Here is a 19,547-nt window from a genome sequence, read left to right as displayed (position 1 = left end):
TCTCAAACTGAGGTTAGTAATTTTTGCCCCAGGTTGATAAATTTGCTGGTTCTGTATGTATGTGTGTGTCATCATCATCATCATCTTTATATATATATATATATATATATATATATCATCATCATCATCATCATCGTTTAACGTCCGCTTTCCATGCTAGCATGGGTTGGACGATTTGACTGAGGACTGGTGAAACCGGATGGCAACACCAGGCTCCAGTCTGATTTGGCAGAGTTTCTACAGCTGGATGCCCTTCCTAACGCCAACCACTCAGAGAGTGTAGTGGGTGCTTTTACGTGTCACCCGCACGAAAACGGCCACGCTCGAAATGGTGTCTTTTATGTGCCACCCGCACAAGCCAGTCCAGGGGCACTGGCAACGATCTCGCTCGAAAATCCTACAGGAGCCAGTCAGGCGGTACTGGCAACGGCCACGCTCAAAATGGTGCATCTCATGTGCCACCCGCACAAGAACCAGTCCAGGGGCACTGGCAACGATCTTACTTGGCTTGCCGGGTCTTCTCACGCACAGCCCATTTCCAAAGGTCTCGGTCCGTAGTCATCGCCTCGGTGAGGCCCAATGTACGAAGGTCTTGCCTCACCACCTCAGCCCAGGTCTTCCTGGGCCTACCTCTTCCACGGGTTCCCTCAACTGTTAGGGTGTGGCACTTTTTCACGCAGCTATCCTCCTCCATTCTCACCACATGTCCATACCAGCGCAATCGTCTCTCTTGCACGCCACAACTGATGCTTCTAATGTTCAGCTTTTCTCTCAAGATACTTACACTCTGACGGGTATTCACATTGACATTACACATCCAACGGAGCATACTGGCTTCATTCCTTGCGAGCTTACGTATGTCCTCAGCAGTTACAGCCCATGTTTCACTGCCATGTAGCATGGTTGTTCGTACGCATGCGTCATACAGTCTGCCTTTTACTCTGAGTGAGAGTCCCTTTGTCGCCAGCAGGGGTAAGAGCTCTCTAAACTTTGCCCAGGCTATTCTTATTCTAGCAGCTACACTTTCAGCGCACCCACCCCCACTACTAACTTGGTCGCCCAGATAGCGGAAGCTATCGACTACCTCTAGTTTTTCACCCTGGAATGAGATAGAAGTTGTTTCCTGTTTGTTTGCAGTCTTTATTGCACCTGAACATCTGCCACAAACAAAAACTAACTTGCTAGTTAACCTGCCTTTGATGTTGCTGCACCTCTTATGTGTCCATAGCTTGCACCGGGTACATCTTATAGAGTTACTACCTACTCCTTTTCTACATACTGAGCAGGGCCATCTACCTGAAGGGGTTTGTGTTTTATCTACCTTCCTACTTATTAGGATTTTGGTTTTAGCTAGGTTGACTCTAAGGCCCTTCAATTCTAGACCTTGCTTCCACACCTGAAACTTCTCCTCTAGTTCTGATAGTGACTCCGCAATTAGGGCAAGGTCATCAGCATAGAGGAGCTCCCAGGGGCAACCTGTCTTGAACTCCTCTGTGATTGCCTGGAGGACTATGGTAAATAATAGGGGGCTGAGGACGGAACCTTGGTGGACCCCTACCTCTACCCGGAATTCATTGCTGTACTCATTTCCAACCCTCACCTTACTGGCCGCATCTCTGTACATGGCTCGCACAGCTCTCACTAGCCATTCTTCTATCCCAAGTTTCCTCATTGACCACCAGATAAGGGATCGGGGGACCCTGTCAAAGGCTTTCTCCATGTCAACGAAAGCCAGGTACAGAGGTTTATCCTTGGCTAGGTATTTCTCTTGCAACTGTCTCACTAGAAATAAGGCATCAGTAGTGCTTTTACCTGGCACGAACCCAAACTGCATCTCATCTAAATTGATTCGCTCCCTAATTAGTTGGGCTATGACCCTCTCTGTAACTTTCATAACCTGATCTAACAGCTTGATGCCTCTGTAATTATTTGTATCTAAAGCGTCCCCTTTACCTTTGTAGCAGTTGACTATGATGCTGCTACACCAGTCATAGGGTATGACTCCTTCGTGTATCACCTGGTTCGTAATACGGGTGACTAGGCTATAGCCAACACTGCCAGATATTTTGAGCATCTCTGCAGTGATTCCTGATGGGCCGGGGGCTTTCCCGGTCTTCATACTCTTAATTGCTTTATCTACCCTGGTACTATCAACTCGGATAGCTGGTCCCTCTATTGGGTCGACATAAGGCAGGCTCTCTTTCTCCCATTCATTCTCTTTATTAAGCAATCTATCGTAGTGGCATCTCCAGACCTCTTTCTTTGCATCCTCATTTAATGCAAGCGTACCATCATCCATGCGAACACATTTCTCTCCTACAACATCACTATTCTCTCTCCTACACTGTCTTGCAACCCGAAATACCTCGAGTCTTTGGTCCTCACGGCGCAGAACATTGGCAAATCTTTCCTTATCTGCTTCCCCTCTGGCTAAATAAACCTGTCGCCTAGCCTCCCTTCTGGCACATTGGTACAATTCCCTGCTACCACCGTTCTTCCAGTCCTTCCAAGCTTGTTTCTTTTGTCTAATAGCCCTGTCTACCTCCTTGTTCCACCACCACGTTACTCTGGGTTGGGAGGGGACCTTACACCACCCACAAATCTGGTCGGTGGCTTTCAACAGGTTGTCCCGCAGAAATCTCCAATTGTCTTCCACGTTGTATGATGCTATATCCCCTTCTATTTCGTTAAATGCTTCAAGTAACTTGTCTCTAAGTCTCTGTCCGTTTGCAGGGTCTTTAAGCTTCCACACCCTTCTTCTCCAAGCCTGTCTAATTCTGGGCACCCATTTTGCCTTGATCCCAAAGTCGCTAACTACTAATCTATGTTGTGGGGTACATTCTTCGCCAGGGTAGGTTTTGGCATTTATAAGCCGCCCTCTTTCCCTATTTCTGGCGAGGATGTAGTCGATTTGGCTAGAGTGTCTGCCGGAGCGGTAGGTGACTAGGTGACTGGCAGGTTTCCTGAAGTTGGTATTGCAGACTATAAGATTGGTTGCATCACAGAACTCCAGCAGTCTGGTTCCCTCCTCGTTGCGGGAACCGAAGCCATAGCCTCCATGTATGCCATGGAAGCCCCCAGCACGACGTCCGACATGACCGTTGAAGTCTCCAGCCACAAAGAGAAGGTCCCTGTCACTCGTCGACGAGGTAGTTTGCAAGAGGGTGTCATAGAATTGGTCTTTCAGACCATCTGGTAGCCCAGGTTGAGGTGCATAGGCTGAGATGACAGTAGCTAATCTATGATGAAGCACTAGTCTGATCTTAAGTACTCTGTCACTTACTCTAACGACCTCGATTACCTTATCCACCCATTTCTCCGCTAGAAGTATTCCTACGCCCCCGACCCCGTCAGTGTTCCCTGCCCAGAAAATCTTGTACCTGTGTTCTTTGCCTGTGAGGAACCTTGCAGAACCTCCTCTCCATCTTACTTCCTGGATGCAGCACATATCTACGCATCTCCGTTCAAGCATCTCAACAATTTCACCAGATCTACCTTTCAGCGTGCCGACGTTGAGAGTGCCAATCCTAACAGTATGGGTGTTGGGGGTGTGGGCCTGTAGCCTGGGAAGAGGAAAAGCAGTGTCGTGTACCTGAAAAGAAAACTTGCAATTGGAAGAATTCATAAGCAAAACATTACCTACAACCTGCAAACATTTCTCAACCTTAATGCGCTACCCAAAGGTAGGGGAGAGGATGGCCAAGGCCACTAGATGGGTTCCGGGAGACAGCCGAGGTTGACAGGATGACAAAGGGATGAACTTCCGGTGGAGGGGGCGGGATGACAGAGGAATGAACTTCCGGTGGAGGGGGTGGGATGACAGAGGAATGAACTTCCGGTGGAGGGGGTGGGATGACAGAGGAATGAACTTCCGGTGGAGGGGTGGGATGACAGAGGAATGAACTTCCGGTGGAGGGGGTGGGATGACAGAGGAATGAACTTCCGGTGGAGGGGTGGGATGACAGAGGAATGAACTTCCGGTGGAGGGGGTGGGATGACAGAGGAATGAACTTCCGGTGGAGGGGGCGGGATGACAGAGAAATGAACTTCCGGTGGAGGGGGTGGGATGGCAGAGGAATGAACTTCCGGTGGAGGGGGTGCGATGACAGAGGAATGAACTTCCGGTGGAGGGGGTGGGATGACAGAGGAATGAACTTCCGGTGGAGGGGTGGGATGACAGAGGAATGAACTTCCGGTGGAGGGGGGGTGGCAGAGGAATGAACTTCCGGTGGAGGGGGTGGGATGACAGAGGAATGAACTTCCGGTGGAGGGGGTGGGATGGCAGAGGAATGAACTTCCGGTGGAGGGGGTGGGATGACAGAGGAATGAAACTTCCGGTGGAGGGGGTGGGATGACAGAGGAATGACAGACGAATGAACTTCCGGTGGAGGGGGTGGGAGGGCGGGTTACCGCCAGCGAGTAGAGAGGGCTCTTAATTGTAGATTTTAAATATTTGAGAGACAACAATGCATAAATCGTAATTTTTTTAAAAGAGCAATGAATTCTGGGTGATTAGAATATAACGTAGCATGAATTTAGGAAGCTTAGAAAATGAATAAGCATGAATTTAAGACAACAACTGAATTCAATTGAATTTCATGGAGAGAAACAAGAAAGCGCAAGGTATTGAGATGTTTGAGGCCGTAAATAAATAAAAATCTCTATCTTATCTGCATCTTGGGTATTTCGTCGTAGTACGTCAGCTAGATAATTTAGAATGGGTTTCTCATTTATATATAGCCAGAACCTGAAGACCTTAAAGGAAAAACTACGAAGGGGGAGAGAGAGGATGGAGGGGTAGACAGAGGCATGGCGGGAGAAAAGATCATCATCATCATCATCATATATATATATAAAGAGAGAGAGAGAGAGAGAGAGGGAGAGGGGGGACCAGTCAAGCAGCACATCACGCTGTAATTCTTGGGCTGAGAAATCAACACTTAAAAGCCATAATTTTAAGGAGCGATAAGAATTTTTGAATAAAGGAAAATGGGTAGTGGTGGTGGGTAGGTACCGCCAGCGAGTAGAGAGGGCTCTTAATTGTAGATTTTAAATATTTGAGAGACAACAATGCATAAATCGTAATTTTTTTTAAAAGAGCAATGAATTCTGGGTGATTAGAATATAACGTAGCATGAATTTAGGAAGCTTAGAAAATGAATAAGCATGAATTTAAGACAACAACTGAATTCAATTGAATTTCATGGAGAGAAACAAGAAAGCGCAAGGTATTGAGATGTTTGAGGCCGTAAATAAATAAAAATCTCTATCTTATCTGCATCTTGGGTATTTCGTCGTAGTACGTCAGCTAGATAATTTAGAATGGGTTTCTCATTTATATATAGCCAGAACCTGAAGACCTTAAAGGAAAAACTACGAAGGGGGAGAGAGAGGATGGAGGGGTAGACAGAGGCATGGCGGGAGAAAAGATCATCATCATCATCATCATATATATATATAAAGAGAGAGAGAGAGAGGGAGAGGGGGGACCAGTCAAGCAGCACATCACGCTGTAATTCTTGGGCTGAGAAATCAACACTTAAAAGCCATAATTTTAAGGAGCGATAAGAATTTTTGAATAAAGGAAAATGGGTAGTGGTGGTGGGTAGGTACCGCCAGCGAGTAGAGAGGGCTCTTAATTGTAGATTTTAAATATTTGAGAGACAACAATGCATAAATCGTAATTTTTTTAAAAGAGCAATGAATTCTGGGTGATTAGAATATAACGTAGCATGAATTTAGGAAGCTTAGAAAATGAATAAGCATGAATTTAAGACAACAACTGAATTCAATTGAATTTCATGGAGAGAAACAAGAAAGCGCAAGGTATTGAGATGTTTGAGGCCGTAAATAAATAAAAATCTCTATCTTATCTGCATCTTGGGTATTTCGTCGTAGTACGTCAGCTAGATAATTTAGAATGGGTTTCTCATTTATATATAGCCAGAACCTGAAGACCTTAAAGGAAAAACTACGAAGGGGGAGAGAGAGGATGGAGGGGTAGACAGAGGCATGGCGGGAGAAAAGATCATCATCATCATCATCATATATATATATAAAGAGAGAGAGAGAGAGAGAGAGGGAGAGGGGGGACCAGTCAAGCAGCACATCACGCTGTAATTCTTGGGCTGAGAAATCAACACTTAAAAGCCATAATTTTAAGGAGCGATAAGAATTTTTGAATAAAGGAAAATGGGTAGTGGTGGTGGGTAGGTACCGCCAGCGAGTAGAGAGGGCTCTTAATTGTAGATTTTAAATATTTGAGAGACAACAATGCATAAATCGTAATTTTTTTTAAAAGAGCAATGAATTCTGGGTGATTAGAATATAACGTAGCATGAATTTAGGAAGCTTAGAAAATGAATAAGCATGAATTTAAGACAACAACTGAATTCAATTGAATTTCATGGAGAGAAACAAGAAAGCGCAAGGTATTGAGATGTTTGAGGCCGTAAATAAATAAAAATCTCTATCTTATCTGCATCTTGGGTATTTCGTCGTAGTACGTCAGCTAGATAATTTAGAATGGGTTTCTCATTTATATATAGCCAGAACCTGAAGACCTTAAAGGAAAAACTACGAAGGGGGAGAGAGAGGATGGAGGGGTAGACAGAGGCATGGCGGGAGAAAAGATCATCATCATCATCATCATATATATATATAAAGAGAGAGAGAGAGAGAGAGAGGGAGAGGGGGGACCAGTCAAGCAGCACATCACGCTGTAATTCTTGGGCTGAGAAATCAACACTTAAAAGCCATAATTTTAAGGAGCGATAAGAATTTTTGAATAAAGGAAAATGGGTAGTGGTGGTGGGTAGGTACCGCCAGCGAGTAGAGAGGGCTCTTAATTGTAGATTTTAAATATTTGAGAGACAACAATGCATAAATCGTAATTTTTTTAAAAGAGCAATGAATTCTGGGTGATTAGAATATAACGTAGCATGAATTTAGGAAGCTTAGAAAATGAATAAGCATGAATTTAAGACAACAACTGAATTCAATTGAATTTCATGGAGAGAAACAAGAAAGCGCAAGGTATTGAGATGTTTGAGGCCGTAAATAAATAAAAATCTCTATCTTATCTACATCTTGGGTATTTCGTCGTAGTACGTCAGCTAGATAATTTAGAATGGGTTTCTCATTTATATATAGCCAGAACCTGAAGACCTTAAAGGAAAAACTACGAAGGGGGAGAGAGAGGATGGAGGGGTAGACAGAGGCATGGCGGGAGAAAAGATCATCATCATCATCATCATATATATATATAAAGAGAGAGAGAGAGAGAGAGAGGGAGAGGGGGGACCAGTCAAGCAGCACATCACGCTGTAATTCTTGGGCTGAGAAATCAACACTTAAAAGCCATAATTTTAAGGAGCGATAAGAATTTTTGAATAAAGGAAAATGGGTAGTGGTGGTGGGTAGGTACCGCCAGCGAGTAGAGAGGGCTCTTAATTGTAGATTTTAAATATTTGAGAGACAACAATGCATAAATCGTAATTTTTTTTAAAAGAGCAATGAATTCTGGGTGATTAGAATATAACGTAGCATGAATTTAGGAAGCTTAGAAAATGAATAAGCATGAATTTAAGACAACAACTGAATTCAATTGAATTTCATGGAGAGAAACAAGAAAGCGCAAGGTATTGAGATGTTTGAGGCCGTAAATAAATAAAAATCTCTATCTTATCTGCATCTTGGGTATTTCGTCGTAGTACGTCAGCTAGATAATTTAGAATGGGTTTCTCATTTATATATAGCCAGAACCTGAAGACCTTAAAGGAAAAACTACGAAGGGGGAGAGAGAGGATGGAGGGGTAGACAGAGGCATGGCGGGAGAAAAGATCATCATCATCATCATCATATATATATATAAAGAGAGAGAGAGAGAGAGAGAGGGAGAGGGGGGACCAGTCAAGCAGCACATCACGCTGTAATTCTTGGGCTGAGAAATCAACACTTAAAAGCCATAATTTTAAGGAGCGATAAGAATTTTTGAATAAAGGAAAATGGGTAGTGGTGGTGGGTAGGTACCGCCAGCGAGTAGAGAGGGCTCTTAATTGTAGATTTTAAATATTTGAGAGACAACAATGCATAAATCGTAATTTTTTTTAAAAGAGCAATGAATTCTGGGTGATTAGAATATAACGTAGCATGAATTTAGGAAGCTTAGAAAATGAATAAGCATGAATTTAAGACAACAACTGAATTCAATTGAATTTCATGGAGAGAAACAAGAAAGCGCAAGGTATTGAGATGTTTGAGGCCGTAAATAAATAAAAATCTCTATCTTATCTGCATCTTGGGTATTTCGTCGTAGTACGTCAGCTAGATAATTTAGAATGGGTTTCTCATTTATATATAGCCAGAACCTGAAGACCTTAAAGGAAAAACTACGAAGGGGGAGAGAGAGGATGGAGGGGTAGACAGAGGCATGGCGGGAGAAAAGATCATCATCATCATCATCATATATATATATAAAGAGAGAGAGAGAGAGAGAGAGGGAGAGGGGGGACCAGTCAAGCAGCACATCACGCTGTAATTCTTGGGCTGAGAAATCAACACTTAAAAGCCATAATTTTAAGGAGCGATAAGAATTTTTGAATAAAGGAAAATGGGTAGTGGTGGTGGGTAGGTACTGCCAGCGAGTAGAGAGGGCTCTTAATTGTAGATTTTAAATATTTGAGAGACAACAATGCATAAATCGTAATTTTTTTTAAAAGAGCAATGAATTCTGGGTGATTAGAATATAACGTAGCATGAATTTAGGAAGCTTAGAAAATGAATAAGCATGAATTTAAGACAACAACTGAATTCAATTGAATTTCATGGAGAGAAACAAGAAAGCGCAAGGTATTGAGATGTTTGAGGCCGTAAATAAATAAAAATCTCTATCTTATCTGCATCTTGGGTATTTCGTCGTAGTACGTCAGCTAGATAATTTAGAATGGGTTTCTCATTTATATATAGCCAGAACCTGAAGACCTTAAAGGAAAAACTACGAAGGGGGAGAGAGAGGATGGAGGGGTAGACAGAGGCATGGCGGGAGAAAAGATCATCATCATCATCATCATATATATATATAAAGAGAGAGAGAGAGAGAGAGAGGGAGAGGGGGGACCAGTCAAGCAGCACATCACGCTGTAATTCTTGGGCTGAGAAATCAACACTTAAAAGCCATAATTTTAAGGAGCGATAAGAATTTTTGAATAAAGGAAAATGGGTAGTGGTGGTGGGTAGGTACCGCCAGCGAGTAGAGAGGGCTCTTAATTGTAGATTTTAAATATTTGAGAGACAACAATGCATAAATCGTAATTTTTTTTAAAAGAGCAATGAATTCTGGGTGATTAGAATATAACGTAGCATGAATTTAGGAAGCTTAGAAAATGAATAAGCATGAATTTAAGACAACAACTGAATTCAATTGAATTTCATGGAGAGAAACAAGAAAGCGCAAGGTATTGAGATGTTTGAGGCCGTAAATAAATAAAAATCTCTATCTTATCTGCATCTTGGGTATTTCGTCGTAGTACGTCAGCTAGATAATTTAGAATGGGTTTCTCATTTATATATAGCCAGAACCTGAAGACCTTAAAGGAAAAACTACGAAGGGGGAGAGAGAGGATGGAGGGGTAGACAGAGGCATGGCGGGAGAAAAGATCATCATCATCATCATCATATATATATATAAAGAGAGAGAGAGAGAGAGAGAGGGAGAGGGGGGACCAGTCAAGCAGCACATCACGCTGTAATTCTTGGGCTGAGAAATCAACACTTAAAAGCCATAATTTTAAGGAGCGATAAGAATTTTTGAATAAAGGAAAATGGGTAGTGGTGGTGGGTAGGTACCGCCAGCGAGTAGAGAGGGCTCTTAATTGTAGATTTTAAATATTTGAGAGACAACAATGCATAAATCGTAATTTTTTTTAAAAGAGCAATGAATTCTGGGTGATTAGAATATAACGTAGCATGAATTTAGGAAGCTTAGAAAATGAATAAGCATGAATTTAAGACAACAACTGAATTCAATTGAATTTCATGGAGAGAAACAAGAAAGCGCAAGGTATTGAGATGTTTGAGGCCGTAAATAAATAAAAATCTCTATCTTATCTGCATCTTGGGTATTTCGTCGTAGTACGTCAGCTAGATAATTTAGATATATATATATATATATATATATCATCATCATCATCATCATCGTTTAACGTCCGCTTTCCATGCTAGCATGGGTTGGACGATTTGACTGAGGACTGGTGAAACCGGATGGCAACACCAGGCTCCAATCTAATTTGGCAGAGTTTCTACAGCTGGATGCCCTTCCTAACGCCAACCACTCAGAGAGTGTAGTGGGTGCTTTTACGTGTCACCCGCACGAAAACGGCCACGCTCGAAATGGTGTCTTTTATGTGCCACCTGCACAAGCCAGTCCAGGGGCACTGGCAACGATCTCGCTCGAAAATCCTACGGGAGCCAGTCAGGTGGTACTGGCAACGGCCACGCTCAAAATGGTGCATCTCATGTGCCACCCGCACAAGAACCAGTCCAGGGGCACTGGCAACGATCTTACTTGGCTTGCCGGGTCTTCTCACGCACAGCACATTTCCAAAGGTCTCGGTCAGTAGTCATCGCCTCGGTGAGGCCCAATGTACGAAGGTCTTGCCTCACCACCTCAGCCCAGGTCTTCCTGTGGCACTTTTTCACGCAGCTATCCTCATCCATTCTCACCACATGTCCATACCAGCGCAATCCTCTCTCTTGCACACCACAACTGATGCTTCTAATGTTCAGCTTTTCTCTCAAGATACTTACACTCTGACGGGTATATATATATATATATATCAGGCTGAGTAAAAAGTAAGCAACGTTTTGAAACATGAAATTCAACACAATATATTTCAACAATGCGGAAATTTTATTCATCAAAGCAAGTATCATTACAATCAACACATTTTTGTCAACAAGGTACAAGTTTATTTATTCCGGTAACATAAAAATCTGGAGTTCTGGAGCTGATAAACTCTTTGAATGGACTTTTAGTATCGGTTTGATTTTTGAACTCCTCCTCTTGTGGGAAACCATCAAGGTGCTTGAAAAAGTGGTAGTCGATAGACAAAAAGGCCTGGGGAATAAGCTGGGTGGGGAAGAATGTTGTAGCTAAGTTCCCTCAACTTCTGGAATGTCATTAGTCAAACGTGTGGTCGAGCATTGTCATGAAGAATGATTGGCCATCTTCTGTTGACCAGTCTGGGATGGAGGAGAAGCAGTTTTTCGTTTGTTTTAGCAATTTCATAGCAATATGTTTCTGCAGTAATGGTTTTTCCGGGTTTTAAGAAGTTATAGTGGATGAGCCCAGCAATACACCATCAAACAGCTCCAGGGTGTACAGGCAAAACCTTTCTAACAAAGCTCATCCTAGTGAAAGTCAGGATGCAAAAGAGCATTTGCGGTTGTTGTCGCATCTTCAGAGATTGCTGCAACTTTGCCGCCTGGTGGCAGAACTGCACACTCCACCTTTAACTAAGTCAGAAACACCTACCTGCAATATAAGCAAGAACTCTGACCAGGGCCAAGTGCTGAAATGCTGTCAGCTTATTGTGTGGGACAAGTGTACTATGGCCCACAAGGGAGCCTTTGACGCATTAAACAGAACCCTTCAGGATATCAGGGGTTGTGAAGCCCCCATGGGAGGTGTTACGCTTTTACTTTCAGGTGACTTTAGGCAAACTCTGTTATCCCCAAAGGCACGTGAGCAGATGAGGTTCAAGCATACCTTAAGTCGTCTCTGCTCTGGCGTCATGTCAGGTTACTGACCCTGGCAATCAACATGAGTGCTCGATTGCTCGGCAACTAAACGACAGCTAACTTCGCAAGTGACATTCTGAAACTTGGCAACGGTAAAGTGCCTCTTGACGCTGATGGGGAACTGGAAGTTCACCCGTTCGCAACTCCTGTTTCATCTCTGGCCGAACTCACCGATAAAGTGTTTCCTCATTTAAAAGATAATTATCTCAATCATGAATGGCTGTCTGAAAGAGTGGCTCCAAAAAATGTGACCGTTACAAAACTCAATGATCAACTGTTGCAGTCACTTCCCGGTGCTCCTTTCACATACAAATCTGTAGATACGATGGTAGATGCGAATGAATTGGTGAATTTCCCAATGAAGTTCCTCAACTCTTTAAACCCTCTGGGCCTACCACCACATCTGCTCCGCCTTAAAGTTAGAACTCTGGTTATGCTTCTGCGCAATTTGGAGCCCCCCAGACTGTGCAACGGAACATGTCTGATTGTAAAAAAATTGATGAAGCATGTTTATGGAAAGACAGGGTGCATAGCTTAGAGACAAGGGAGTTTCTCCAAGTCAAGCTGCTCCTTCTCTGCATTGAGAGATCAAAGTTCTGGCATCATGGTGGACATGTGGTTAGAATGTCACAGGAAAAGACCACAAGACAGGTTCTTCGAACTGAGCCAACTGGCAGAAGACATAGGGTTAGACCACAAGTGAGATGGTTGGATAATATCCATAGTCTCAGTTGATCATACTTAGGAATCCTGCATTAAAGTTTAATGACAGTTGCTTCTGATAGGACCCTATGGAGTAGGTGCTTGAGGACTGTACCACCATTAGCCTTCCGAGAATATTGGACAGAGAAGATGGTGGAATAGATTGAAAGACAGATATGAAATTAGTAATGTTTGGACCTTAATTGATGACTGAAACTAATTTACTATTTCAATATTTATTTATTTTTATTTATCCAGGTCGTACAATGGCTGGAATCGAGACGTGCAGTCATTACATGCGTGGATCTATGAATTTCTTCCCAGTAAAGTTGTTACTCTTCGCTCAAGTAGTTTCCATTCCAAAGTTATTAATTCCAAGCAACCTTGGATTGTAGATTTCTATGCTTCTTGGTGTGGACATTGTCAGATATTTAAACCTCAGTTTGAACAAGTTGCTGCTGTAAGTAATGCTTTATCTTTTTATCTGTTTTTCATTGGACTGTGGCCACACTGGGGCATCAGTTTGAAGGGTTTTAGTTAAACAGATCAACACCAGAACTTATTTTAAAGTCTGGTATTTATTCTACCGACTCCTGTTGATGAATTGCTAAGTTATAGGGATGTAAACAAACCAGCACTGGTTGTTGAGCACTAAGGAGGGGGCAAAACAGACCTGCACACACACACACACACACACACACACACACACAAAAATGGGCTTCAACACAATTTCCACCTACCAAATCCACTCACAAGACATTGGTTGCTTGGCGCTATAGTAGTAGACATTTAGTGAAACTGAACTTGAAACCACATGGTTGCAAAGTGGGCTTATGAACCACACAGTCATGCCTTACATACATACTTATATATGCATGCATGCGTATGTTTGTTTGTGTGTGGGTGTATGTGTGTGTGTGTGTGCGTGTGTATGTGTGTGTGCGTGCGTGCATTTTACAATTTTGTCTTTATACTCATTGAGTACATAACATTTAGATATCAGAAAGACTGAGCACAAGGCTCCTGTAAAAGTGGCTGAGGATGAAATCTATAGACAATATTTGGAAGGAGAAAGGCAGCAAGCTAGTGGAATAGTTAGAACGCGGGGCAAAATGCTTAGCAGCATTTTGTCTGTCCTAACGTACTGAGTTCAAATTCTGCCAAAGTTGGCTTTACTTTTTATCCTTTTGAAGTAGATAAAATAAGTACTAGTTGAACACAGGTGTTGATGTAAATGACTTACCCCTTCCCTGAAATTGCTGGCCTTATGCCAAAATTTGAAATCAATATTTGGAAGACCAACCATACCTTTAAAAGAATTGTGAGAATCTGTATTGTGCTTGAATGAATTGGTAATAATCAGATTTATTCAGTGCATAAATGTTAATATGAAATTTTCTTTTTGTTTTTTTAATTACTACAGAAATTAGAAGGCATTGTTCATGCTGGTAAAGTTGATTGTGAAGTAGAATTTCATATATGCCAGCAATATGGAATCTCAGCATATCCCTCAGTACGATTATTCACGGGTTCCAAACATTATAAGGTAATACTAATTCCATTATGATTTCCTTCCTTCCTTCCTTCCTTCCTCCCTCCCTCCCTAGTACTACTGAAATTATAACTCTATTACCAAATCAGACTAAAGAATTTATAAGATTTAGACTTTTCTCCTGTTTATATTTCTAAACCTTTTTTTTCAGAATGGTTATGATATTGACAGTCAGGATGCAGAGGAAATTATCGATATTGTAAACAGTAGATTGCAAAAGAAAAAATCTAAAGTAAGTATTGAAAATGTTTTAAAGATATGGATTAAAGGAAGGAACAGTTAAATTTACTAAATCGAAATTAGTACATCTGTTGCTCTTATGAGTTATTTTCCTTAGTTTATTATAATTCAAATTGAATTTTTCTTTATCTTTTTTTTTTAAAGTCAGGAGATAAGGTAGTGTCCATGATCCCTTACAAGCCCTCTGAAACGGGTATTAGGGAATGAGGTATCCTCAGCAGAAGACTTGGCTTAAATGTTTGTTACAGAGTGGACAACACTAAAGGCACTCATGTGCAACAGTTTACTTCCTCTGCCATGGCAGGATTTGAACTTAGAATGCTGAAACAAATACAACCAAACATCCAGTCCAGTATTCTTGCAGGTCTGGTCTGGATTGGTACTCTATTATCGATCCTGTAAAGATGAAAGGCAAAGTTTACATTGGTGGCATTTGAACTCTGAGTTGGAACAAATACCACAAGACCATTTAACACTCTAGTGATTGAATTTTCTGCCGTAGTACTTATGTTTAAATTTTGAATGACTTTACATCTTGGAAAAGTATTAGCATCTTAAAAGAATGAAAACTTTTGTAATTTGCTTCTGTATATTGAAAAATATTTGTGTTCTACTTGTGATAGAAAATGAATATTTATCCCCAGATATAGTTACAACTCTTACTGTATTTTGGAGATGTTTTACCTAAACAACTTGGCAAGAAATGTAAGGGTAAAATTAGAGTTGTGATGTTCATGCTTTTCCTAGTCAGTTGATTGGAAGCTCATTTTGAACTTAGCTTGAATTCTGTATTGCATGGTAATGAGGTGCTTTTCAAAATATTGTTTGAATAAAAGCATTAGATTAATAATACTAATATTTAGACTAGTGCTTCATCATAGATTAGCTACTGTCATCTCAGCCTATGCACCTCAACCTGGGCTACCAGATGGTCTGAAAGACCAATTCTATGACACCCTCTTGCAAACTACCTCGTCGACGAGTGACAGGGACCTTCTCTTTGTGGCTGGAGACTTCAACGGTCATGTCGGACGTCGTGCTGGGGGCTTCCATGGCATACATGGAGGCTATGGCTTCGGTTCCCGCAACGAGGAGGGAACCAGACTGCTGGAGTTCTGTGATGCAACCAATCTTATGGTCTGCAATACCAACTTCAGGAAACCTGCCAGTCACCTAGTCACCTACCGCTCCGGCAGACACTCTAGCCAAATCGACTACATCCTCGCCAGAAATAGGGAAAGAGGGCGGCTTATAAATGCCAAAACCTACCCTGGCGAAGAATGTACCCCACAACATAGATTAGTAGTTAGCGACTTTGGGATCAAGGCAAAATGGGTGCCCAGAATTAGACAGGCTTGGAGAAGAAGGGTGTGGAAGCTTAAAGACCCTGCAAACGGACAGAGACTTAGAGACAAGTTACTTGAAGCATTTAACGAAATAGAAGGGGATATAGCATCATACAACGTGGAAGACAATTGGAGATTTCTGCGGGACAACCTGTTGAAAGCCACCGACCAGATTTGTGGGTGGTGTAAGGTCCCCTCCCAACCCAGAGTAACGTGGTGGTGGAACAAGGAGGTAGACAGGGCTATTAGACAAAAGAAACAAGCTTGGAAGGACTGGAAGAACGGTGGTAGCAGGGAATTGTACCAATGTGCCAGAAGGGAGGCTAGGCGACAGGTTTATTTAGCCAGAGGGGAAGCAGATAAGGAAAGATTTGCCAATGTTCTGCGCCGTGAGGACCAAAGACTCGAGGTATTTCGGGTTGCAAGACAGTGTAGGAGAGAGAATAGTGATGTTGTAGGAGAGAAATGTGTTCGCATGGATGATGGTACGCTTGCATTAAATGAGGATGCAAAGAAAGAGGTCTGGAGATGCCACTACGATAGATTGCTTAATAAAGAGAATGAATGGGAGAAAGAGAGCCTGCCTTATGTCGACCCAATAGAGGGACCAGCTATCCGAGTTGATAGTACCAGGGTAGATAAAGCAATTAAGAGTATGAAGACCGGGAAAGCCCCCGGCCCATCAGGAATCACTGCAGAGATGCTCAAAATATCTGGCAGTGTTGGCTATAGCCTAGTCACCCGTATTACGAACCAGGTGATACACGAAGGAGTCATACCCTATGACTGGTGTAGCAGCATCATAGTCAACTGCTACAAAGGTAAAGGGGACGCTTTAGATACAAATAATTACAGAGGCATCAAGCTGTTAGATCAGGTTATGAAAGTTACAGAGAGGGTCATAGCCCAACTAATTAGGGAGCGAATCAATTTAGATGAGATGCAGTTTGGGTTCGTGCCAGGTAAAAGCACTACTGATGCCTTATTTCTAGTGAGACAGTTGCAAGAGAAATACCTAGCCAAGGATAAACCTCTGTACCTGGCTTTCGTTGACATGGAGAAAGCCTTTGACAGGGTCCCCCGATCCCTTATCTGGTGGTCAATGAGGAAACTTGGGATAGAAGAATGGCTAGTGAGAGCTGTGCGAGCCATGTACAGAGATGCGGCCAGTAAGGTGAGGGTTGGAAATGAGTACAGCAATGAATTCCGGGTAGAGGTAGGGGTCCACCAAGGTTCCGTCCTCAGCCCCCTATTATTTACCATAGTCCTCCAGGCAATCACAGAGGAGTTCAAGACAGGTTGCCCCTGGGAGCTCCTCTATGCTGATGACCTTGCCCTAATTGCGGAGTCACTATCAGAACTAGAGGAGAAGTTTCAGGTGTGGAAGCAAGGTCTAGAATTGAAGGGCCTTAGAGTCAACCTAGCTAAAACCAAAATCCTAATAAGTAGGAAGGTAGATAAAACACAAACCCCTTCAGGTAGATGGCCCTGCTCAGTATGTAGAAAAGGAGTAGGTAGTAACTCTATAAGATGTACCCGGTGCAAGCTATGGACACATAAGAGGTGCAGCAACATCAAAGGCAGGTTAACTAGCAAGTTAGTTTTTGTTTGTGGCAGATGTTCAGGTGCAATAAAGACTGCAAACAAACAGGAAACAACTTCTATCTCATTCCAGGGTGAAAAACTAGAGGTAGTCGATAGCTTCCGCTATCTGGGCGACCAAGTTAGTAGTGGGGGTGGGTGCGCTGAAAGTGTAGCTGCTAGAATAAGAATAGCCTGGGCAAAGTTTAGAGAGCTCTTACCCCTGCTGGCGACAAAGGGACTCTCACTCAGAGTAAAAGGCAGACTGTATGACGCATGCGTACGAACAACCATGCTACATGGCAGTGAAACATGGGCTGTAACTGCTGAGGACATACGTAAGCTCGCAAGGAATGAAGCCAGTATGCTCCGTTGGATGTGTAATGTCAATGTGAATACCCGTCAGAGTGTAAGTATCTTGAGAGAAAAGCTGAACATTAGAAGCATCAGTTGTGGCGTGCAAGAGAGACGATTGCGCTGGTATGGACATGTGGTGAGAATGGAGGAGGATAGCTGCGTGAAAAAGTGCCACACCCTAACAGTTGAGGGAACCCGTGGAAGAGGTAGGCCCAGGAAGACCTGGGCTGAGGTGGTGAGGCAAGACCTTCGTACATTGGGCCTCACCGAGGCGATGACTACGGACCGAGACCTTTGGAAATGGGCTGTGCGTGAGAAGACCCGGCAAGCCAAGTAAGATCGTTGCCAGTGCCCCTGGACTGGTTCTTGTGCGGGTGGCACATGAGATGCACCATTTTGAGCGTGGCCGTTGCCAGTACCGCCTGACTGGCTCCTGTAGGATTTTCGAGCGAGATCGTTGCCAGTGCCCCTGGACTGGCTTGTGCGGGTGGCACATAAAAGACACCATTTCGAGCGTGGCCGTTTTCGTGCGGGTGACACGTAAAAGCACCCACTACACTCTCTGAGTGGTTGGCGTTAGGAAGGGCATCCAGCTGTAGAAACTCTGCCAAATCAGACTGGAGCCTGGTGTTGCCATCCGGTTTCACCAGTCCTCAGTCAAATCGTCCAACCCATGCTAGCATGGAAAGCGGACGTTAAACGATGATGATGATGATGATGATGGTGTTAGTAATGTATGCAAGGTAGCTATGACTGTAGTTGAACTTATCATCATCTTCCATGCTGGCTTGAGTTGGATGGTTTGACAAGTTGGACTGTATCATGCTTCAATATATACTTTTGTATGGTTTCTGTTGTTGGATTTCCTTCCCAATGCTCTTTGTGTGGCACCTGCATTGGTGAAGATTGCTTTATAGCTTGCAAGGCTAAGGGCCTCATGTGGCCCCTAAAACTAAGAAATGAAAGAAGAAAGAGTGAGTAGAGGGATAAGGAATGGTAAGTAGGAGGAAAGGATGGGAGGAGTATGGCAGACAACAACCAAACACTATATTTTTGTGTTTTTGATTACTGAATATGTTTTTTTTTTATTTTAATTTTCAGAAACATGATGAATTTTAATTAAACTCGTGTAAGAAACAGTACACAGCCTTACAGTTGCTGAAATGAAATAACAACCATTTTGAAAAAAAATCCTGTATTTGACTTTCTACGCATTTTGGAGATACCTTTTTGAACATTGCAGCCTATTTTACAAAAATAAGTGATGCATAACAACAGTTCTGTTATTTTTTTTCTCTTTAAATCTCTATAATCAAGCTCTCTTTTAAAATCTCATAAGTTGTACTTATGAGATTTTTTTGTGACATTAACTTTCAGGATTTCTGTAGGGTATTTTTCTACTGAAATAACTTTCGGTGACTATGTTCATCCATCCCTTAGCAAGGAGTTCCACATGAACAAACTGGTGACTTTCATTTTATTTTTTTTTTATGATAAAATAGAGAAAAATTAAATATATTATTTAAGAATTCAGATACCCCAAACACAACTAAACAAACATACAAACAAACAAACAAGAAACAAAAACAGATAAGCAAAACAAAAATGCTTCAAATATATATGTCCCATTTATTTTATGACTGAAAGGAAATGAAATTTTGTGTGAATGAGAATTAAGTGTTTTGAGTTCAGTGTTCACTGAGATTATTTTTGAAGAACATAAAAAAAGAAAAAGAAATTGATAAAAAACATTTTATAAATTTACGTTGTTTTATATTTTTAATTGTTTTCATATTTAATGCTGCTGGAAGCTATATTCTTTGATGCAGAAATCTGTTGTTGGATTTTGTATGAAGTATTCAAAGTAGATTGGTGGAATTGGTACAGCATCTGACAAAATGCTCTGCCATATTTATATTCATCCCTCTACACATTCTGATTTCAAATCCAATCGTTGGCAGCTTTGCCTG

General features: G+C 42.3%; 1 protein-coding gene across 1 annotated transcript in view; it reads left to right on the top strand.

The window, feature by feature from the left end:
- Positions 1–19,341, top strand: part of LOC106868569 (endoplasmic reticulum disulfide reductase DNAJC10) — a 65,968-nt gene extending 46,627 nt beyond the window's left edge. The window contains exons 18-21 of the mRNA XM_089353254.1: positions 12,760–12,961; positions 13,925–14,047; positions 14,205–14,285; positions 18,679–19,341. Coding sequence (XP_089209380.1) covers positions 12,760–12,961; positions 13,925–14,047; positions 14,205–14,285; positions 18,679–18,696 — 424 coding nt within the window. The 3' untranslated portion in view covers positions 18,697–19,341. The remainder of the gene's footprint in view (positions 1–12,759; positions 12,962–13,924; positions 14,048–14,204; positions 14,286–18,678) is intronic.
- Positions 19,342–19,547: the final 206 nt, after the last annotated feature.

Source organism: Octopus bimaculoides, chromosome 1 (assembly GCF_046866305.1).
Source record: "Octopus bimaculoides isolate indiv1 chromosome 1, ASM4686630v1, whole genome shotgun sequence".
Lineage (NCBI taxonomy): Eukaryota > Metazoa > Mollusca > Cephalopoda > Octopoda > Octopodidae > Octopus > Octopus bimaculoides.
Note: the sequence above shows the minus strand (reverse complement) of the source record. Positions and strands in the feature narration are given on the sequence as shown.